We start from the raw sequence: 22,813 nt of genomic DNA on the forward strand, positions 1-22,813 counted from the left end.
CGGCTCGTCCCCAAGTGCCGCTAGATGGAGCCGGCAGCCCGGCGGAGCGCCCGCCTGTCCCCAAGGGGCTCCCCGGAGCAGGGGACCCCTGGGACCCCAGGGACCCCGCGTCTCCCAGCAAGCCCGGCTGGGCCCCAGCACCCGAACCCCGCTCTCCGAGCGGCCCGTACCATCCTGGCTCTGCCACCAGCATGGCACGACGGGGCAGGGACACAACGCGTCCCCAGACGCGGCACCCTCACAAACAGGGTGCTGCTCCCCGGAGCCCACAGGGCCACGGCCAGCAGGGTTTGGGATGCCAGGGGACAATCCACCGGGTCACAGCAGCACCAGTGCACCACCGACACTGCTGAAACAACCGAGCCAGGCACCCCCAGCCCCGGCTTCAACCGCAGCCGGCACAGAGCTCCGCGTCCCGAGCACCTACCCCTGTGCCGAGGCCATCGGTGGGTGTGGGCGAGATGCCGTCCCCGCTCTCCTGGCCACGGGCGCTGAGATGGGGGGACATGGTGGGTGACTCGTCAATGTAGGGCATGGTTTCCGAGCCCTCCGGTAGCACCTTGGGCTCCTCGTTGCCCTCGGCGTCGTACTCGTCTGCACCATAGTTGAAGTCTGCCAGGGGAAGAGAGGGTGGTGGTGAGCGTCCCGGCAGCAGCACGGCCGAGGGTCACCCCATGGCACGCCATAACCGCCCCAGCCTGCGGTCACCTGCGGGTGACTGACCCCGTGTCCGACACCCGGGGCCACGCATGGACACCCACACCCACACCCACAGCCCACCCCAGCCCCGCCAGCCTCAGCTGCTTGCTTTCTGCCTGCCCGGCTGAGCAGGCAGGGCATCACACAGAGCATCCTCAGTCCGCAGGGCATCCGCCACTCGACACACTTGCCTATATTTGCATAATTAATGGCACCAAGAGGCCGCAGGCCTTGTCTGCGCAGGGACAGCTGCTCTGCCAGACGCCCTGGCCCCACGCAAGCGGCTCTGCCCTGCCTGCCCGGTGGCCACCATTCCTGTGCCATCCCTGTGCCATCCCCGGAGAGGGATGAGCCGGGCTGGCAGCCACGGCCGCCGTCCTCTCTGCCTCCCCATGCCCATCCTCCTTGGAGCGTGGGAAGGGGTGCCAGGATGCCTGGGTCCGCAGCATGGAGGACGCTGTCACCAGCCCTGGAAGAAGGGAGATGGCAGCAGCTCCATGGCAGGTGGGTGGCTCAGGCCATGCTGGGGGGGGGCAGAAGGGGTCTGCTTTCCCCAGCGCAGGATGAGGCCACCGTCACACCAGGCCAGCACCCATTTTTGGATGCCCTACACTGACCCACAAACCCTCCATCACCCACGGCCTGGGGGAAGCCATCTTGGGGAGCCAGAGCCCCGAGTGGGAGCAGGGGGGGGTCCGAGGTCTGCAGTGGGTCCCCGGGGTGCAGCGGGGGAACTGGGGTACATCCTAACCTGTTACCATGGAAACGGCAGCGGCTCGGTGGCAGCGGGAAGAGGCGGCTGCAGCAGCCCCGAGATGCTGACAAAGGGGAGGGGGAAGGGAGGCCGGCTGCGGCAGGGGTGGCCGCAGGGTGCAGCCAGCACCCCCTGCCTGGGGCCTGCGGCCGAGACCCCCTCGGCAGCTCCCGAAGATGTGGCCAGGCATGGTTCACCCAACCTGACCACACATCAGCCCCTTGCTCCCCTCCCTGCCCAGCAGCCCTACAGCCATCCCCATGGGCTCCCCAGCTGCAAGCAGTGGGGGGACCCCATCCGAGACCCTGGCAGAGACCCTGGCCAAAACTGGGTGCACAGGGCCGGAGCAGCCGTCACAGTCCAGACCCCACACCGCCGCTACTTCGTGCCCCTGTGGCCCCACCACCCCGGCCAAGGACTCCTCCAACTCCTGCCAACACCACTCACCACATTAATATTGCATTCGGCTTCATATTTAAAGTGGATAAATCTTTAAATCAAAGACTGCTGCAAAGCCCGCTCAGGCTGGGAGCCCTGTCAGTGCTGGTGGGGAGGGATGGGAGCGGGGGTCCCACCCTGCATCTGGGAGTGGGATGCAGGAGAGCCCTGACATGGACCAGATGCATCCCAGCTCTGCCAGGGTGCTGCAGCCCCTCTCAGACCTTGCCTCATTAGCAATTAGCAGCTAATAACCGTCCCTCAGAGGCTGGGGTGCCACCCTCACCAGGCCACAGCAGCCCCATTCAACCCAGGAGCTGACTGTCTATGAACGAGCTGGATGGGAAGAGATGGGGCAGCCCATAGCTCCCCCCAGTCCTCAGCTTCCAGGGAAAGTGGATCCCTGGCCCTGACTCGTCCTGCCTCCTCAGGGTGGGATGTCCCTCATCCCTCCTGCCTTTGATGGGTCCCAGCTGGGATGCCTCCAGCACTGGCCAGGAGCGAAGCAGCATGAGGTGCATCAGCATTGGTGTCCCCCCATGATGACCACCTCCCCAGGAGACCCACCCCACGCAGCTTCCCTGAGCCCATCCAACCACGCACTGTCCCTGGGCTGGTGATGCCCCAAACACGAACCTCTCGCCTAAGCACCCTTCCCCATTAGGTGGGGTCAAAGGGGAGCCAAGGCAGCAGAGAGGGGACGAAGCTGATGGTCCCCACCAGGCACATGAACCCGGAGGCCATCAGGCTCCACCGCCTCCCCTCCACCAAGGCCAAGGTCTGCAGCTCCAGGCTTAACCATGGGGTGGGCAATGGGGACACCCAGAGTGGCACCGGCACCATGGGAGACCTGGCAACCTGGGCTATGGCAGCTTGGTGGCAAGGTAACGAGGAACACAGCTTTAATGAGGCAGCTGGGGACCCTGGGAGGTGACACCTGCAGCGGTGCAGGGAAGAAGGCGGCATCGATGGCACGGAGGGGGAAGGGACTGACCTGTGGGGATGCGGGAATGACCCGGTGCTCACGCAGCCATTGCTCCCAGTTGGAGCAGATCTACGTCCCGGTCCCAAGCTGGGGACGAGACCTACAGGCAGTGCTCCAATGGGCACCCAGGGAGAGGGACCCTGCACTGCCCACAGGAGGGAGGAGGGAGCCCTGTCCCCATGGCTCCAGCTATGGCTCCAGCTGTGCCACCCACAGCCGTGCAGCATTTACAGGGCTCTCACCTGGGGAGGCCGGGCAGAGGGACCCCAGCACCTCCAGCACCCACTGCAGGGAGGGAACCAAGCACCACCAAGCAGCCAGGATGGGTGAGGGGGACATTGCTGGGCAAGGGGACACTGAGAGGCTGGCCCCTGCATCTCCCTGCCTGTGGGGTGCTCCTGCCACCCAGCCAGCCCGAACCGAGTGCCTCCTTCCTTCCCCCCGCAGCTGCATTGCCCCTGCAGCCTGTTCCTGTGCCCGTGCCAAAACCCAGTGCTATTTTTGCTCCCATTTTTCAGCAGCAGTGGAAATCCTCCTGCTCCACCCCAGGCATGGGGACCAAGGGCCTGGCCCAGGGGAGCCACTCTGGGGGGTGAGGACACCCCAGCCCTACGGCTGGATCCAGCCCCATAACACACCAAGGGCTGGCACCCGCAGGACACCAACACCCATTGGGGCAGGGGTCCCACAGGCTGGCACACGGCCCCAGGAGGGTGACGGGGCCAGGAGCGTGTCCCCGTGGGGGATTATTTTCCCCAGGAAAATAATGTTCCCACTCTGCCACGTCTGGCAGGTCTGACCTGGGCTAATCCCAGAGCGATGGTCCTCAAGAGGGAGTGCAGCCAAGGACAGCAGCCAGCTCCTTCCCAGCCCGGGCAGATGACAGCACAGTCACAGCAGCTTAGGGTGGCATTTTCTTCAGTTTCCAGCCAGATGCATGCTGTTCTCCAGCACCCCGGGAGTGCACCAGCACACCCCAATGCTCACCCATCCTACCCAACTGCCAGGAGAAGCCCAACATCTGCATGGAGCCTGCAAGGTTTTGGGGAAACACTGCGGTTTCCCTGTGCCTGGGTGAAAATTCACCATGACAACATGGATGCGTGAGCTGGCCTCGGACCTGCCTCCACGGGCCTCCTCCAAAGGGTGGCTCAACACAAACAGCATCTCCCCCGCGCCGCCGCCTTCCCCGGCACGACGAAGGCCAGACCCTGCCCTGCATCCCCCAAAACACGGGCACCACACCGAGCAGCCTCCCCCACACCTCTCCCCTCCACAGCGAGGGCGGCTGGAGGAGGATTTGGGGCAGCAGAGCCATGGCTTTGCAGAGATGCCGTGGCTGGGAAGGGGCGCGTGGAGGCTGGGGCTGGATGTGGCCTCTGGGCTCCAGCCCAGCCGCCTGCACAAGCTGCACAGTGCCAGACCCCGGGACTGCCGCTGCTGGATGCGGCCTCCGGCTGTGGGTTTCAGAGGCTTTGGGCTGGAAAACTTGGGGGGGCTCAGCCATCTGCAACGTGCCCCCCACAGCCCCTGCTCCCTCCAGGGCACGGCAGAAGCCAGATCTGTGCAGGGGGCACCGTGTCCCCTTCTCTGGAGCACCCCACCTTCCCACGCACCCTCCCATGCCAAACCTCGCTGCCCCACAAACGCCAGGCTCCGAGCTCAACCCCGCACCCCAAAACCCACCCCCAGCGTGCCCACGCAGCTCAACACTCCCCCAGAATGAACAACAGGGACCCCGTGACCAAACCCCCCATCCCCCTTGCCGTGTCCCTGGCTCCCTTGGCTGCCGCTGAGACAGCTGCCAAGGGACAGGCACAGCTCCGGGGCTCGTTCCTCCCTGCTGCCTGTCCGTGGGACGGGGGGGCTTCACACCCCCCGACTGCTGCAGGACACCCCCAGCCCCACCGGCTGCCAGCCCCTGGGTACCGACACCACGTTGCCACAGCATCCTCGGCGCAGTGCCTCAGAGCTCGCTGCAAAAATCACGGCTGGGGGTGAGGAGCCTTCCCACAGCCACGGACGGATGGGGATGGGAGCTGGGGCAGAAAGCACCCATGTCCCCAAGGACCCCCATGGGCAGCGCCAGCTGTCAGGCTGCTCCGGCCCCAGCGAGCCCCACCGCGCCGGGACCGCCGTCACCCATCCTGCTCATGCAGCCCCCCGAAGCCAGAAGCAGGTCCCCGGAGCCTGGGGGATGCTGGACCAACTCCGGCCAGCTCTGCCGTGCCACCGGGGCGTGCGGGCTGCTCAGGAAGGGGAGCGCAACCCCCTGCCAGCATCGCCTGCCCCTGCCCAGGCTCGGCTCGGCTCAGCTCGGGAGCTCCCCGGGCACGGGATCGCCAGCACAGCATCCCTCCCCAGTGCGACGCAGCGTTACACAACAGGTAGGGGGGACCCCACCACCCCAGCCCCCCTCGCCACCCCCCAGCCCAGGGCACGTACTGCTGTAGAGGGTGTCGATCCAGGAGAGCCGTGGCAGGCCGCGGTGGCTCAGCGGCTCCATGCTCCGGAGGGCTGCGCCGGCTCTCAGCCTCGCCAGCCGGTTCTCATCTCACAACAAAGGCAGCGGGCGAGGGCGGGAGGCGGGGGGCCGCAGGCCCAGGCGGGGGCTGGATGGGAGAGCCGGGCACGGCCGCCTGCCCGGGCACACGGCGGCTCTTCTGCCAGGGGTGCCCAGGGAAGGAGGTGCCGCCTGGCAATGGCAGCGCGTCCCGCCTCCCGCCCCTGCCTTGCCGGGGGGAGCCGAGCTCAGCGGCCCCCCGCATGCAGCCACGCCGACCCTCCGCAGGGGTCTGGGGACCAGGCAGGAGGAGGAGGAGGGGACAGTGGTGGCACAGGGGCATGCGGCTGCCCCCCAGGCCACCCCAAGGAGAGTGGGGGGAAAGGGGGAGCCCAGCTCCATCACCCTTTCCACCACGGTCTTATCCTCTCCCTATGACCCAGGGATGCTGTGCCCCCTCCCCAGCAAAACCTCGCCAGCCTGTCAAACTGCTCCCCCCGGCTCCGGCAACCGCGGGAGGAACCAGAACCCCCCGGAGCCAGGAGCTGCCCTGCCCCGTACAACCAGGGTGGGCAGAGCGGGGCGCTGGCAGGCAGGGGTTAAACCACCCTCCCCAGCTGCATGCGGCCAAAGGAAATCTGAAGTGCCAGAGTCATCAACCCCAATATGTCAGGGCACCAGCCAAGCATTCAAGTGCAGAGGCTGCCCTCGGTCAGCCTGCGCTGGCACCGGTGCCCTCGGCCGCATCCTGCCCGCGGGCTCAGCCGTGCGGGGAAGGGCCTGGACCAGGCGCCAGGGCCAGATGGGAACCGGGCAGGAGGGATAACGCTCCACCGGGCACAAGGGGAAGGCAGAGCCACCGGAGCGTGAAGTGCCAGGACACGGGTGGCATCGGCAACCGCCCCGGCTGGGAAACCTGAGGGGACCCTGCCAAGGTGTTGCCAGCGCCTGATCCCCACTCCCAGGGATGCCCACGCCAGGCTCAGATGCAGCCGATACATTTTGGGGGAGCGCAGCAATGCCAAGGCTGTGGCTCGGCATGGCTGGGGCACACGGAGCCACCGCTGCCCCTGGCACAGCCCTGCCTCCCCGGGGGGCTGTACCCAGCCCCGGCATGTGAGGACCCACGCCCACAGCCCACCGCCCCCACGGGCCGTGTGCCACCGGGCGCTGAGTCAGTGGCACGGGGTACAGCCCCACAGCTGCCATTTCCCACCCCTCGCCTGCCCCACTCCCGGGTATTTCGGGGAGCCGAGCACACCCTGCCAGCTGCCCTGCTGTGCACCACCACCCCCCCTGCGCTGCCCGGTGCCAAAGCTCCCTTTGTCCCCCAGCCATTAGCGCGGGTGGTGCCAGCCCTGCCCAAGGGTGACAGCGCAGGCACAGTGGGACGCGTTGGCCGCTCTCCGTCCCCCACCAACTCCCCCATTTGCTCCTGCCCCGGCTCCAGCTCGGTACCATGGCCTGTCCCCGCTCCATCCCTTACAGATCCCGATGGAGAGTCCCCTCCATCCTCCACAGCCAAACCCTGTGCCCCCGTAATCCCCCGCAGCACGAGGCCCTGCTGCCCGGCGCAGCGAGCTCCCAGGAAGGTAACGAGGGTTCAGCTGAGAACATCAACCCCGTTCACAGCAGGAAACCACGCTCCGCTTGCACCTCGGGGAGCGCCGCTGCAGAGGCGGCACCGAGCAGTAGCAGCAGCAGCAGCAGCACAGGGTGCAGCTGCTCACCCTCCAGCACGGTGGCTGCAGAGACATGGGGGCAGCAGGCAGCCCCCCCAGGGTGGCCGTTTTTCCATGCACGGCTCTCTGCATGCATGCCAGGGTTTTGCCACATGCCTCCCCCGGCCAGACACACTTCCTGACCGCTCCTACCCATGGCACCAGCCTCTCCACGCCACGGTGCAACCCCTCGTTTGCACATCTTCCTCTTTATCCAATGCAGGGCATGAGCTGAGCACTCAGACGAACCACCCGTGGGCCACCAGACCCCCAGGACACCTCTGCCAACTGGCCACCCCTGGCGTGACACCGCACAGCAGGCCCTGCCAGTGCCATGGGCCCAGGAGGACCAGGCAGCCAAGCGCCCCAGAGCATGGCTGGGTGGGTGTCCCGGAAAGCCTCCCCGTACACCAAGATGCCCAAAAGGGGGTCACCTCTGCGCCGCACCCAATGGGCCTTATCTGGTTGCGCACACCAACCCAGGCGAGTGTCCTTGCACAGCCCCCACAAAACAGCCCCACCAAACCGCTGGGCTTTATTCTTACTTTGGTTTTTTGTGCTCTTTTCACCTTTGCAAAACCAACAACAACAACAAAACCCCAAAACCTACAAAGCGGCTGAACCTCCCTCCTCTCCCCGTGGCCGGTGGGAGCACCCACCCACAGCCACACCCCCGTCACCCTGCAGTGACACAGACCAGCCCTGGGTGAGGAGATGCTGCCAACCCTGTTCTCAACCCCCGCCAGCTCCGACCACAGCACAGCTCCAGCTGGGAGCATCATTGCTGCAAGAGCCGAAAGCCGAGTCCCGTGGTTCCTCCTTGCCACCCGCCGGCCCCGCGCAGCCTGCCTGGTGTCTGGCTGTCTGCCTGGCATCTGCCCAGCCCCTGCCTGCCAGCCCACGCATCGCTATTTCTGGACTCTTGCGCAAGAGGCTCCTCCAGCCATGGCCACACCAGCCTCGGCACTCCCCCGGCGCCGGGCTGGGGCTGGTGGTGGGCACCCGGGGCTGGGGCTGGCAGCGGGCACCCAGGGCTGGCAGCAACCGGAGAGCAGCTCCGGAGCCACCTGCACCGCCAACACCGGTGTGCGGCAAAGGGGGTGTTTTCCTGGGGGAAGAACGGAGGAGGAGAGGGTGGTTGGGGAACGCCATTCAAGTGGCAGTGTTAGACAAGGACGAAGAGAGCAGCCAGAGTCCTTTGGTTGGGAGAGGTGAAGCCGAGATGTCCTGGAGCCATGGCAGGGACACAGCCAGATCCGCCGGGACACAGGCAGGGCGGCAGAGCCCAGGGCTGCGGTGGGAGATGCCAGCCGAGAGCCCACCTTTCCAAGCTCCTCCAGTGCCCGCTATGCCGGGCTCTCTGGGAGGTCTGGGCTGTCCCTCGCTGGTGCAGAGCAGCAGCTATTCCCTTGCCAGAGGTTGCAGAGGGGGAAAAGAGGAATAAATGAAAATGTTTCCACCTTCCCAACCAAGGAGCACAGCAGATCCTTCCCGCTGTGTGTCCTGAACATGCCGCTCCTCAGTCCAACTCAGCATTAAACTTTTCCCCCAGTATCACTTTCCCGCAGGATGGAAACCCTGAGGTCTGCGCTGCATCAACCCCAAGCTCCGCTCACAGTCCCGGGGCACGGCCGAGAGGTGCCCGGAGCGCAGGGCAGCCGCTCAGAGCCTCCTGCCCTCAGGGAGCCAAGCGGGGCAGGTCCTGCCCAGCGAGCGTGCAGAGGAGGGCAGAGACCCGGCCTCAGCAGCAGCGCCTTTGGCCTCTCAAAATACCAGACAGAGAAGGAAAGAAAGGTGGTGGCTGCTCGCAGGAAAAAGCCTGTAAAATCAGATGAAGGCCTGGCCCAGCTATCGCATTGCATCTCTCTTCTGAGAGGGAGGAGATCGCAGCTGTATCTGCCAGCACCGCAGCCCCAGGCTGCTCCTCTCCCACCCGGCCCTGGTCAAGATGGCTCGGCCAGGTTTGCTTCCCGCCGCAGGACCTATGGAGGAGAAGGAAGAGGTGTTGGTTCGCAGTGTCAGAACGAAAACTGCCCATGGCAGAAAGCCCCAGTCTGAGCACAAAGCTCTCCCTATCTGCCAGGCCTTCAAACAATCCCTGAACTTTGCAGCTGGAACTTATCTCAGGGCAGATCTGTAGGACGCCCTCCTCCGCAGTTCTGCTTAGGCTGGCCAGGCTCTGCTCCCCAACTACAGCCAAGAAGTGTTGCTGCTACTGATCTACATATGCAAATGATCCTGCTTAGCAAACACTGATAAAGTAACTGGGGGTGGGAAAGCCAAGTCTATTTGAAGACGTCTCTTCGGGATGCAGTGAGATTGGTGTGCTCCCTCCGGCTGCTCAGCCCCTGCTCTGGCCGACCTCAGCGGGAGGACAACCGGCAATGCCATGAACCAGGGGCAGAGGTGCCCTTTTCCCGGGATGCACGCACACTTCAGTGAGCTGCCATGGCTAAACCAGGCTTCCCTCTTTAACCCAAGGGAATATTAATCTCCCGCCAGCACGAGGGAAAGCATCTCCCTCCGCTGGCTGCTGCAGGGTTGCCCGCAGCAGACAGCATCCAGCAGAAGACAGAGCAGAGCCATCCGCCGGGATCCCAACTGGCGGCATTGCTGGCCACGCTGGGCAGGAGGGGAGGAGGAACCACCCGAACAAAGAGCCCCACTGCACAGAAGTGTCTTTCCAGGGGGAAAAAAAAAAAAAAAATCCAAACCAGATTTCAATAGACTTACAATGCAAATGTATTCAGGCCCTGCAGGGCACTTCTGGCTGTAGCCAGCCACCTAATGAGGGCTTCTTGGATGCCCTGCTGCTGCCGCTGCTCCTACATGGGGACCACCAACCACCCCACAACCAGCCACCGCTGCACCGAGCCCGAGGGGGCCAGGGTGCTGCCTCCAAGCCGAAATGCTCGCCCCTTTGGCGGGCTGGCACCGAAAGGGAAACTGCGTCCCCTCCTTCCCTTCCGCAGCGCTCTGGAGCAGGCCACGCAGCCCAGCGCCACTGCCCTCCGCTTGAACGCTGCTGAGCTGGGGGAGCTCAGTGTTGTCTCTGCCCCTAATACTGAGGGGCAAATACCCCCCCCCCGACAAATACCCAGCCAGTGGGACCGTGCTCAGCTGACGGCACACAGGGACGCACAGGGATGCGGCAGCCAGACCCACCTCCTGCATGTGAGATGCCGGCATCTGTGCCGGGGGAGAGGAGGAAGCTGGCCCGGGAACGCTCACACCGATTTTGAGGATCTGTTTTGGAGGAGGTGCAGGTTTGTGATGCTGCGCAGCAGCCAGATCCCCACTGCAACTGCGCTTAGGTGATGCGAGAGCCGATGGCAGAGGGGAGCAGGCCAGGTGAAAGCCAGACCCAGCCACAACAGCTTGCCAGAAGCGCGGACGTGCCCACTGGGGCCGGCTCACCCGCTGTCCCCCTGCCCGGTGAGAGGGACAGGGACACCCAACCCACCGCGCATCCATCCCGCTCGGCTTTCCCAGGATGCCCATTCCTGGAAGGGCTGTTTCTCCAGCCAGCAGATGCTGTCGCCGGCTCTGCCCTGGAGCAGAGATCCCCGTGCTGCCCGCAGGCAGAGCCGCTCACCGGTTTTCCCTTTGCTCTTCCAGCTCCTTTACAAGCCCTCCACTCTTTGCCCGTCACAGGGATGTTACTCCAACAACCAGCACTTACTGCTCTCATTGAAAAGCCATGCTTTTAAACAGCAACTGTTCTACTCAAAGGCTTTTTAACCTTGTGACCTTTTGCATTTATTTATGATTTTCTTTAATGGTGCCAACCTGCCCTGGTGTTAGCCCTTCAGTCCTCAGCTCGGGCAGCACTGCTCTCCGGGGAGGCAGCCCCACATTGCGCAGGGGTTGTTGTCACGCTGCCATCGGGGGGGGGGGCGGGTCGTGGAGAAATGCCACCTCCCAAAACACTGCTGGGCCCCAGAGCAGATGGGAGCGGTTCAAAGGTCCCCAGCAGGCACGCACACATGCATGCTGCAGTTTTGTCCTCGCCTAAGCAGTTAAAATTAAACACAGCGACTCTGCCTGGCCTTCCGCAGCCAGAAGAGGAACTTTCAGCATCTTCAGAGCTAAACAAGCACTTACTAACACTGGGGGTAGGCGGGGGGGGAATAAAGTTAAAATTCAAAAAATAATAGAAGAAGAAGACGACACAGAGGTGGTAGATGGGCTCTTGGGGAGGGACAACTCCCACCCGCGCACCTCCCCGGCTTGGCAGCGGCTTCGAGATCCCTTCTGGTGCTACAGGAGGGGAAATGGATGCACAGACAATGCAGCGCCTCACCTTCCCGGGCACTGCGGGACCACTGCTCCTCCGCCTCTTGCATGCCGCGACCTACCCCAGACAAAAAGAGATGCATTGGGATAAACTCTGGACTTTGCTTGCTATTTTCCATTCTCCTTTTGCTAGGGTTTTAAGGGATTTTCCAAGAAAGGGATGAGGAACCAGCAGGACCCAAGGGTGGCTCAGGACAGCAGGACAGAGTCCTGCCCGCAGCGCTGCCCCAACCCAAAGGAGTTTCTCCAGGACAGAGGCACCACTTTTGCGGTATCAAGTATTTTCCAGCAGCAGCACGAGCTGCAGGCAGGGACAGAGCAGCAAGAACAAGCCCTGCCTTTACCTGAACCACGCCAGGAGCCCCCGGCACGATGCCCACAGTGATCCAGCCCCCAGCCAGGTGCGTAGGGACAGGGCGGCCAAAGTCCTGGGGACTCCGGATGCCCCAGGGCCCCTTGCCCATCTCAGCCCTTTGGCGCACACACCGACACTGCCGCATTTCTGCACTCACCGTCCCGTGAGGCAGGGACCCTGCTGCTGCCAGCAGCCTCCCTTCCCATTTCCCAAGGTACTAGCGAATGCGGTGCGGCGGGGCGAGCAGAAGAGCCCATGTGACTCCAGGATCTTTTCACGACAGAAACTGTAATTCCAGCTAAACAGAGGACCAGGGATTTCATTTATAACACAGCTCACAGCTGCAGCATCCTGCCATAACCAGATCCGTCAGCCAACGCCACCACGGACTATTCCAGCTATGCCAGCACTCCCCACCCCAGAGCTCGTGTCTCCGGGGCACAGAGCGCTGTATGGGGCAGGTCAGGGGCTCCCGAACCCAGCAGCGTTCCAGAGGAGCTTCAGGAGCTCCTGCAGCATCCCAGCTCCACAGCAAAGCTGGCCTCTTTCTCAGCTTCCCAAGGGCAAAGCGGGGAAACCCAGCACTGAGTTTGTTCCAGCTCTGTGCACACTACCCAGCTGCAGGGCACAAAGCGTCTCCTGATGAGCATCACCGCGTCCCTCACCGGCATAGTCACCTCCCGCCTGCTGAGCTCGGTCTCCTCATGGGTACCACCCCACAGCACGGGACCCTTCACCCCAGACTCATGCCATGGCAAAAGGGAGGTGATGGAGGCAGCACCCAGCCGAAGCATCGTCGCACCCTGGCACACCCCGACCTCCTCCCGGCACAACCATGCATGGCACCACGCATACTCAGCTGTGAAGCCAGCTGTGTGTTTAGCCACAGGGACAGGTGATGGCCGAGACGAAGGGAATTTCAGTCCTTTCCACGCGTCGTTTTTAGACATCTGCTCAGTGACGCTCAGATTTTGTCGGTCCCGGGTGAGCTGGCACAGGCGTTATCTCAGATGCCAGGATCATGTATCTGGCTGTCACACACACTGCTCTCATGCAATAGCCACAAACAGGGGCATCTTGCAGATTTCCTCGCTTTAAATCAGATTAATCACAAGCTACTTAAAGGAAACCACCGTCTTTCCCCAGTAATTCCCATAAAGACGATAGTCAACAGTCCCTCGCTTGCTTGTCCAGATAGCGCTACCATAGGTTACAGTGAAATGGCCGGGGACCGACCGCATTCAGCCACAGCACCATTAAGCTCCAAAATTCACATTAAAATACTGAGGGATCCCAGGCAGAGCAGCACCAACTGAGTTATCACCCAGACTGCTGTCAGGAGAAGCCACCAGGACTGCTATCAGGAATTTATAATTATATCTGAAAAATAAAGAGAAGTGAGGAGAAAACAATGGAAGCGCTAAGTTAAACAACCATCCAGAGAAAGGGGGATCCAGGCAACGACCGCACGCGTTTTACTGTACTCTCAAATTGTGCTTTTAAATGTCAGCGCCGTCAGTGCACACAGGCGCCCTTATAACATGCAACAAAGAAAAGTGCTGATGCTCGGGAAAGGCTCGGGACAAGGCTGGGGAGAGCTCATCGCCGCCGCCGTCAGCCGACCTCCACACAGAGCCCGGCCGTGCCGCGGGGCGAGGAGCCAGGCACTTGGTGGAGGGGACGCTGCCTGCTCGGATGAGTGCAGGAGCTGGGGACCATGATGGAGACCCCTTTGGGGGAGGAGGAGGAGGAGGAAGAGGAGGAAGAGGCCACATTTAATCACAGCAGACACAACCTTGGATTTCAAGGTTTCGCCTGAAACACTCATCCTGACCGGCTGCACAGGTCTTGGTTTAGCCACCTTGAAGGGCGGCACGGGGCTGGAGGACCCCTCCGGGTTATGAAGCTGGGACCCTCGGGGGCTCAGAGACCTATTCCTTACGCTGTGCTCCAGGGAAACCCCTTTAACAACACCCACCCTGGCCTGAGAGCAGCCTTGCACGGTCCTGGGTGTTTGGAAACATTCAGGAGGATTACCCAGATAGAAATAAAATGCAGGATCTGAGTGTAAATCAAAAAGATTTGTGCTTGGTCGCTCCGACGCACTCGAGCCCCTTTGGCTGCTGAGCAGGCTCTCCAAAAACTACAACCGGTGCCCGCTGACGGGGAGCTGGAGACGGGCTTGGGGCGGCTCTCTGAAGGCAACACATCGAATGCCCTCAGTCCTCGCCACGGGGCTGGGAGCGGGCTCCCACATCGATCAGGGAGAGGCACAAACACGCGTGTGACCGAGCGCGGCGCAGTACGGAGACGACACTGAAAGCAGCCATGTACTTTGGACGTTTCACCTCCAGACAGCTCGGGAAGGTGAAACGGAAACTGAGCTGTTCTCCAGCCCTGCAGACTAATGCAATAAATATAAATTATGCTAATTGTTAAGCATGGTTCGACATCAGAGAGCTTGCTACCCAGGCAATCTTAAACCAGCACGATACAGCCCTAGGGAAAAACCACCACCCCAAACAATCGAGCAACAACAAAATTAACTCAAGTCAGCTGCAGAATTAGCAACATAAAAAGTGACATTCCCTAGCTGTCAGGACTGCGTTTGAACCGGGATTAAAGCTGATGCAATAACAACTTCCAGGCCGCTGGAAATAGGACAGCGTGACAGGCGACAGCGCTAGCTGGCTGCGCCTTCAGTGCCACGAAACACCCAGTCGCTTGCAAAATAACATCGTCCTCAATCCGCCCAGAGAAACACCCTGGGACACCTCGCCACAGCGGCATGCTTCTGCTTTGGCGGCTCCAGGACTTTGCCAAGGCAGATCGCAGGGTGTCACCCAAGCAGAGGCGTCCCCGTGAGCCAGGTCACACCTGGAGGAAGTGACGCTCCTGCAGCGTCCCAGCCCCAGAGGTGGCTCCTGGGCCAGTGGCCCATCACCAGGTGCAGGGGACCGGCCAGCCACCCCGCGCTCCTCGCATGCCTGAGGATGGGGCCTCGGCACAGGACACCCTCAGAAGCGGGACAAGGACAAGACGGGATTGGGGTGGCCTTAGTGGTGGGACGGGGGACAGCACAAGGGCTGGGGGTGGCCTTAGCTGTTTGATGGGGAACGGCACAAGGGCTCGGGGTGGCCTCAGCCACGTGACGGCACGGGGTGCCCCGGCTGCGTGACGGGGACGGCTTGGGGGGACCGTCAGATCCTCAGCACGGGGTGCATTCACTGTGCGAAGGCACAGGGGCCCGGGGCGGCCTTAGCAGCGGCACGGCGACGTGGGGACGGAGCGGCGCGGGGTGCCCCCGACTGTGCCGTGGGTACGGCGCGGGGTGCCCCCGACTGTGCCGTGGGTACGGCGCGGGCGCTCAGGATGGCCAACACGAGGGCTGGGGATGCCCTTGACCATGGCGGGGGGGGGGTGGCACAGGGGCCGGGGCCACCCTCCTCCCTGGTGCGGGATGCCCCGGGGTGGGGACGGCTCCCCTCGGCCGTGCCGCGGCCCGGGGCCCCCCGCGGCACCCACCTGCCGAGGAGGCGTCCTCCGCGTCGGAGCTGCCGCCGCTGCCTCCCTCCGGGGAGCTGCCCGCGGGGCTCGGCGGCGGGCGGGGGGCGGCGGGCGGCGGCGGCGGGGCGGGGGGGGCTCGGGCCAGGGCCGCCTCCAGGTAGCCCACCTTGAAGCGCTCCTCGGCCAGCGCCCGCTGCAGGTGCCGCAGGTGGCAGTGGCAGCGCTCCAGCTCCCGCTCCATGGCCTGGACCGAGCCCAGCTCCATGCGGGGCGCCGGTTCCCCCGGGAACTCCGCTCGCCAGTGCCGCGCGAAGTCCTCCTGGGCCGCCTCCCCCGCCGCCGCCGCCGCCGCCGCCTCGCCCGCCGCCATCCCGCGCCCCCGGCCCGAAGTTTCCCCCCGCGCCGCCGCCGCCGCCGCCTTCCGCCCCCCGCCGCCGCCGCTGGGCCCGACGCCGGTGCCCGCCCCCGGCCCGCCCCGCCTCGGCACGGCCCCGCCGGGGCGGGGAGCAGCGCTGCCACCGCCCCCGGCTCCGTGCCGGCTGCAAGCCCGCTGCGGGGAGCGGCCGGGTTACCTGCGCCCGGCAGCCCCGCCTCTGCCGCTCGTTCCCCGGGGAGCACCGCAAGCGCCCCCCGGGATGGATTTCGGGAGCCCGAGCGGGCTGCGGGGCCGGATTCCCGGCTGTTTCGACCTTGGGTTCCTCCGTCCCCCACCTCTGGGTCTCCCCGGAGGAGCTGCGGGATGTGGGCCGGGAGGATGCTCTGCAGGCGAGGAAGCGCCCGGTGCCGGCAGCGTCAGAGCAGTTAACAAAGCGCCAGCTAATGACACAAACAATCCTACGCGCTGCAAGCAATCGGTTCCCGAGCCAGCAACAACTGAGCCTTGAAGGCGCCGCGTAGCTCCTGTGCCACCGAAATGCTGTGCCCCCAGCCGGTGCGCGCCCCGGCCTTCGCTGTGGAGCTCTGCCCGTCTCCCGGCCATCCTCATCCTCGGGCCGGTGACGCTCTGCCTGCCCTGTCTGTCTCAGGATGGCTGGGCCATTCCCACCAGACGGAAGGGCACAAACTCCTGCGGTGGACGACGAAGGCCCACGTAAGGCCACGACACGCGTGCCCGCTGCGTTTAAGCCGCCAGGGCAGTGCGTGCCCCCCCGGCTCACTCCCGCCCCAGGGGTCGGGGCTTTCCAACCCCACGCAGGGTCAGCGGTTCCCTCGTGCCATGTGAGGCGCTGGGGCACGGGACCTCGCGGGGTGCCGGGGGCAGAGAGGCCGGAGCCTCCAGGCAGCGCGGCCATGGGAGCTGCCTTCCTCCGCCTCTTCCCGTGTGCCGCATGATGGCTGGCTGTGGATGTCTCACAAGCCAGCGTCAAAGCACCCTATTTATTTACCCACAGGGTCCAGGCAGTGTTGCCACAACCACTTTCTCCTTCCCCTCCGTCACTACCCGAGAGCAGGGGGCTGCGCAGGGGTGGGCACCTCCCTGCGTGCTGGTCCCTGGCTCTCGCGCCTCAGCACCGTGGGCTCCCTCTCCATGGGCTCCCTCTGGCACAGCCGTGCCTCCCGGTGCAGCCTTCCAGAGGAGGACGGATGGTTCTGGGATGCTGCAAGGAGCCGGGCAGCCCCTCCAGCCCATGTCAGCTGCCCCCTCACCACCCCATCGGGGTTTCATCGCCAGGGAAGGCTGCGCTCCCAGATGGCCCCGGCAGCTCCCATCTGGAAGCAGCAGCATTTTGGGGGTGCTGGATGGATGTGGGTGGGGGGCAGCCAGTCCTGGGCCCTTTGCAGGAGCTCAGCAGAGGTGTTAGGGGCAACGACACCCAAAACACGCCTTTGGGCTGCAGGACCCGTGAGAGCTGTGACACTGCTGCCCAGGGTGGGCCGGTGCAGCAGTGCCCCAAGTCCCACGCGACACGTGCTGGAGAGGTGGGGTATCCCCGGGGGTTGAACCCCTTCGTGGAGGCTGGGAAGGAGGCAGGGGGGTGCCGTGAGTGGCGTGATTTATGCATGGCGACGGATAATTACAGCTCTTTCATCATCTGTCAGGCAGACGGGCCCGGCAGAGCCTTACAACACGTTTCTGGCTCTCTATCTCAGCCCATAAATCTCTCCAGTGCATGGCGATAAATCAGCGGAGGCTGAAGGAGCAGGGCCAGGGTGGGCGTTCCTCCTGGCCTCCCACCCTGTAATGGGCACCTAGGTAGGAAGCATCCAGGACGAGGTGGGGACGGCCCAGCAGGATGCGCTAATTACAGGCGGCAGGTGGCATCCGATGACCCGTGATTTATGGTCTGGCCTTGCCCGCTTCCGAGAGCTGGGGCTGGATCCCTGCAGGACCAGGGCTGCCCAGAGCTGAGATGCTGGGACCCCCTGGCAGCGCTCCCCAGCGAGTTCCCGGGGGCTGTGGGCAGGATGCGGGCAGCGGGCTCTGCCCTGCCTGCTGCACACCTCGGGGCTGCTGCCTGCCCTCTGCCCGTCACTGCCCAAGCGTCACCCCGCTTGGGACACAGCTCTGCGCCCAGCTCAGCCACCTCTGCATCTGCTCCGTGCTGCACCTCCCGACCTCCCACACAAGCAAAAACATCCTCACGGCAGGGATCCATCCTGCTTAGCTGGGTTTTGGACAGGCGTATCTCTAAGTGGGCCCGGCATGCACATCCTGCCGGCATTCAAGCATCCCGAAGAGGCTCTCGCTCCCAAGCTGAGCTCACTGGGTGAGTCGGCAGCCGGGGGAGCGGCCGCTCCTGGGCAGAGCAAGACTGGGCGGCCAGAAGGCCACTGGGGAGAACAAGAGGGCCATAGTGAGCACAGGTGAGTGCTCAAAAATATTTGCGAGCTTCACCTCCCTTTGAAGTCCTGCTGCCTGGTCCTCCCCTCTCCCCGAGGCCCTGGCTTCTGATTTATTGGGTTCCTGGAGCAGAGGCACCTAAATTAGCTCCGACTTCAAAGAGCCAAGAGAGGAGAAGAGCAATAGACAAATAGCCCCCCGCTAATTGTGGCTATTGATCAAACGTGAGCCGGGACAATCAGATAAGAAGGGATGGATCAAGGGGGGGGCACATTCTCCCGGGAGCTTTGCTTTTGCACGAGTCACCCCAACAATTTGTCAGACCCACTCCTGGGCCATTTTTCAACACATTACCCCTTGCACAGGAAGGCATTTAGCGACTGCTCGCTAATGAAGTGATGGGCAAACACACATGGCGGCCCCGCGCTGCTTGGAGGATGGGGACCTGGCCCTCCCCATGGCCTCCGGACCTGCCGCACCTGGCAAGTCCCTCTGTCCCACCGGCCTGCGGATGCAGGGAACAAGGAGCTGCTTTCAGCATCATCTTCCCTAGAGTAAGTGCCGGGCAGGCCGGGCAGCACCAGCCCAGACAGCTCTGCCCCCGGGCTCCCCGCTGCTGGAAAGGGACAGGAAGGCTCTGGAGGCAGGTAGCACTTTAGCTCTTTTATCACCTGCCCCAATCCCCCCTGCCACATTCCTGCTTCCTGCTCCGCAGGGCAGAGGCGTGCCAAGCCCTGCACATTCCTCCACTGGCTCCTGGGGGCTGCTCCTGCCCAGGCACCCACCTACCTCGTGCCCATGGATGCTCCTGGCTCACTGGGGTGCGGCTGCGTGGGGCAGCCCTAAAGCATCATGTCAAAGCTCAGTGCTCCAGCCCCATTCCTGGGGCGGGAGTCATTTTGTCTGCTCCTGCGCCCAGGCACAACATTCGCTGCTCTCCTCAGCAACGTCATCACTCCGTGCCTCAGTTTCCCCCAACTGGGAAATAACAGAAATGCTGCGGCAGCAGTGAGCGTGGGGGAGCAGAGCCCGAGCCCCATGCCAGGGTGGTGATGCCCCACAGGGCTCTGCCCCACGGCACTGTATGAAACCGAAGGATGATCCATCCCAGGCTGAGCCGCCAGCCTGCCTAATGTAGGAGAGGGCAGAGCAGCTCGAGGAACTCTTGCAGTGACCAAACTCTTAGCAGAAACTGAAGCAACTGCTGCAATGTGTGCTTGGTAGAGCTGCTTCCACCCTGGAGCCTGTGAGAATCCCACCGCAAACTCTGGGCACCCCGGCACTGGTGCCCCAAGCTCCAGCCTGGCACCGTGCTCAGGAGCATCCCTGCGGGCAGAGGCCAGGCAGGGCTGTCCCTGTGCCTCTCTGCAAGGCAGCACACCTGCAGGCAGGTGAGCAGGGTCGGGAGGGAGCCACGTGACGAGCCCCGCGGTGGGGTTTTTAGAGGCGGCTGCGTGTCCCTGGAGGAGTGTCTCCCACACCTCGCAGGAGGCAGGACTGCAGCAGCACCTCTCCCGCTCCCCCTCGCCGCGGCCATGTCCGGAGCAGCTGTGGGGAAAGGTGCAGCGCCAGAGCCCGACAGCTCGGACGAGGAACTGGAAGCGAGGGGCACAGCCCAGGCGTGCTATGGGCAGGGTCTGTGGGTCCCCCAGGGCAGGGAATCAGCAGCCTGCCTGGGGGATGCCAAAGGGATGAAGGTGAGGAAGAGGAGCAGGCCGGTGCGCTCCAAGGCCAGGAGGATGGCTGCCAACATCAGAGAGCGCAAGAGGATCCTGGACTACAACCAAGCCTTCAACGCCCTGCGGCTGGCCCTCAAACATGACCTTGGTGGCAAAAGGCTTTCTAAAATCGCTACCCTCCGGCGAGCCATCAACAGGATCACAGCTCTGTCCCTGTCCCTGCACGGCGCCGGGCGCTGCTGGCCCTGCGCCCACCCCGAGTGCCGCAGCCGGGCCAGGGGCCCTGCACAGGAGCCGGGGGCGAAGGCCGGCCACCCCCAGCTCCCTTGGGAGCCCGGTTATGCAGGCGCGGCCGGCTTGCAGCGCTGCCCTCCGTCCCCTCTCTGCGCCGGGTTTTCCCCCGAGAGGCAGCTCCATCACTACGTGAGCCCGAAGGAGGATCGCTCCATGCCCAGCCCTGCCTATTGCTCCAGCGGGACCCACCACGCCGGGCTGCGAGGCGCCTGCCAGCAGAGATACACGGGCAGCCTGCAAGACCCCCTGGCCAGGGCTGTCCCCTGGCAGCTGGGCTGTTGCCAGAGCTGGGGACACCAGCAGTGCCTCCCCATCCACTGACCCGCGGGGCTGGGGTGGCGAGACGGTGCCGGGAAGGTAACACATCCGCGGGACAAACGGGGGGAATGGGAAGGGGCTGTTGCGCGAGAGAGAAGCGCTGCAGAGCTCGGCTGCGATGCTGGCGAGAGCCTGTGAGCCCCCGACACGCCGTACGGGACCCCAGCACTGCCCGGCTGCGGCTCTCCGCTCTGCGGGAAAACTGGGAAGTCCTCTGGAAGTGCCAGCTCTGTGTTTCTCATTGTGGGGTCTCACTGCTGCAGATTGTCACTGTTATTTATTCTCTCTTGCTTGCTCTGTGAGAAAACACAACTTAAAATCCCAGCACCAGGGCACTGGCTGTTGATATGCGTGGGGCGGACAGATGGGCCATGGGGATCATGCTAAAGCCCCTGGCTGGCTGGTGGCTCTGGCTCCCGCCAGTGAAGGAGGGGAGCAGAAGCAGGGAAAGGTTAGTGCCCTGGGACTTTTGATACTAAGCTCACTGGTGCAGACGTTTGTGGCTGGGAGGGGAGACAGATGTTGGCTTTCATAAAACCCACCCATCCGTTTGCGGTTTCTTCCTGATCGCAGCAAAGGGGCTCTGGTGGGACAGGCCAATAGCGCGCTCCCGGCCGGTCCCAGTGGCAGGGAGGAAGGGGGAATTTTACTAAAAAGGCCCCTTTGGCCCCTTCCCTCTGGCTCAGAAAGCTCAGACCAGCTGGGAGGGCTCCCTTCTGCCCTGGGCTCAGAAAACTGGAATTGCTACCTGAATCAAGCAGGGTTTTACCGCTTCATGCATGACAACTGGCAAATTTTTGGAGAGGCCAAATTGTCCTGCGTGATTCCCGCGGTGCTGAGCCCCCGCAGAGCTCCTCCAGCCCTTCCACTCCCACCCCAGTGCTCCCACCTGAGCCCCATCGCTGGCGGCCGATGCACCACGGGCAGCCTGAGCTCATTCCCTTGGAGCAAGGGGTGGCCACACGCTGGAACAACCATCTCAACCCTCCGCTCCGGTGTGCCAGTCCCTCCCCAGGGTCTCCTCCTCCTCCCTTAATCCCCAGGTGGGACAAGGGAGCTGGGAAATGAGCAGAGGAAAGCTAGCAGCAGCCAGGAGAGAGAGCTCTTTGCTCAGCAAAGGAGCCTCTTTAAAGTGCTGACGGTGTGAGGTGTCTTGGCTTTAATCTCCAACAGATGTTTCCCCTGGCAGGAGAAGGCCTGCAGCTATGTCCGCTGAAGGAATCCTGCTTCTCCCAACAGCATCCCTGTGCTGGGCGGCTTCCCCTGCTCTGGGTCTCCCCGGAGCAGCGCACGCCCCTGCTCTGCCCCGTCAGCACCCATCACACGGGGAGAGAGAGCCCAGCAATACCAGCATTCAAAGAAGGTTTAAGCGAAACCCAGCCCTAACCCGGACACAAACCCCTCCCTCCACCCAAATTTGCATCTCCAGGTCTTTAGCTTTGGTGTCCAGCCAAGGCGAGACAGATGGAAGCAGATGGCCAGAGAGGCAGAAGCAGGGGGAAGGCATAACAGCCCCGTGAGACCCCCCGAGGCAGAGTCACCCCGCTGCTCTTGGCTTCACACATACGAAATGCGACTCCTAATTCTGTCCAGAGGCTGTGGGACAGGATAAGTCCCGGGGGGGCAGGTGGAGGGGGGCAGCAGCCCGGCAGGCTCTGAGTAGTGTTGGGCATCGGGCAGCAGGCCCCAGCCGGCAGCAGGTTCCTTGGGCACCTCTCGGAGAGGCAAAAGGTGCTGGGTGTGCCCCGTAGGCAGCACTCACTGCCGGGGAAATCCCCGACACGCTTGGAACTGAAGTGTAATACGGAATGGGTGGGAAACATCCATCTTTGCCAGGCATCCAGGCTCCGTGGGTTGTTTTAGCCCTCCCTCCCGCCCCTCACAGCATGCCCCGCTCCCGAGGATGCTGTTATGTGCTTTGCAGTACGTAACCCACCCCTGTGCCTGCACCCTGCACCCCCGGGGGGCCTGCGTAGGGACCCAGGACCTGCCACTGACCTGCTATCCCTGTCCCCAGCTGCCGTGTCTCCGGGATCACCCGTGCAGTTGTGAGGGCAGGGTGAGCTCAGCACAGCCTGCCCAGGGCCTCCTCTCACCCTGGCCCGGGGAGGATGCTTTCCCGGAGCGCCTGGAGCCAGGAATGCCGCCGGGCACCCGCCCGCTGCCCGGGGCCCGTCTGTGCCCCATGTCCCCCCCCCCCCCGCCTGGGGAAAGGCTTTCAGCCAGGAGGGACGCAGGGCCAGCAGGGCTGTGTGTTCTGGCAGCCGGTGCAGAGCTGCCCTCGCCGTGTCCCCCGCTCCTCCGGGGCTGGAGGCGGCCCCCGAGCCCCGCCGGCACCGGCGGAGCCCGCTCGGGGCTGGGCTCTCACGCCGCGGAGCGGAGCCCGTGGGAGCCCCCGGGAAGAGCCGGGGGGGGGTCGGTGGGGCGGGACGGAGCCTCGGGCAGGGCCGGGCTGGAGGCGGCAGGGGACACCCCGGCTTCC

The 22,813-nt window shown here is 63.9% G+C and overlaps 2 protein-coding genes across 2 annotated transcripts in view; one reads left to right on the plus strand and one right to left on the minus strand.

Moving 5' to 3' along the window:
- The window catches only part of ABR (ABR activator of RhoGEF and GTPase), a 30,001-nt gene extending 24,619 nt beyond the window's left edge, over positions 1 to 5,382 (minus strand). The window contains exons 1-2 of the mRNA XM_075720087.1: positions 5,322 to 5,382; positions 424 to 612 (exon numbers count right to left, since the gene is read on the minus strand). Of these exons, the coding sequence (XP_075576202.1) occupies positions 424 to 612; positions 5,322 to 5,382 (250 nt within the window). The remainder of the gene's footprint in view (positions 1 to 423; positions 613 to 5,321) is intronic.
- A 14,193-nt stretch (positions 5,383 to 19,575) lies between these two features.
- On the plus strand, positions 19,576 to 20,334 carry BHLHA9 (basic helix-loop-helix family member a9). Its single transcript, XM_075720306.1, has one exon. The coding sequence runs from the start codon at positions 19,576 to 19,578 to the stop codon at positions 20,332 to 20,334; it is 759 nt and encodes a 252-aa protein (XP_075576421.1).
- Positions 20,335 to 22,813: the final 2,479 nt, after the last annotated feature.

Source organism: Pelecanus crispus, chromosome 12 (genome assembly GCF_030463565.1).
Source record: "Pelecanus crispus isolate bPelCri1 chromosome 12, bPelCri1.pri, whole genome shotgun sequence".
Taxonomy (NCBI): Eukaryota; Metazoa; Chordata; class Aves; order Pelecaniformes; family Pelecanidae; genus Pelecanus; species Pelecanus crispus.

Coding starts and splice junctions, on each gene's coding strand:
- BHLHA9 (XM_075720306.1), top strand. CDS start 19,576: ATGTCCGGAGCAGCTGTGGGGAAAGGTGCAGCGCCAGAGCCCGACAGC.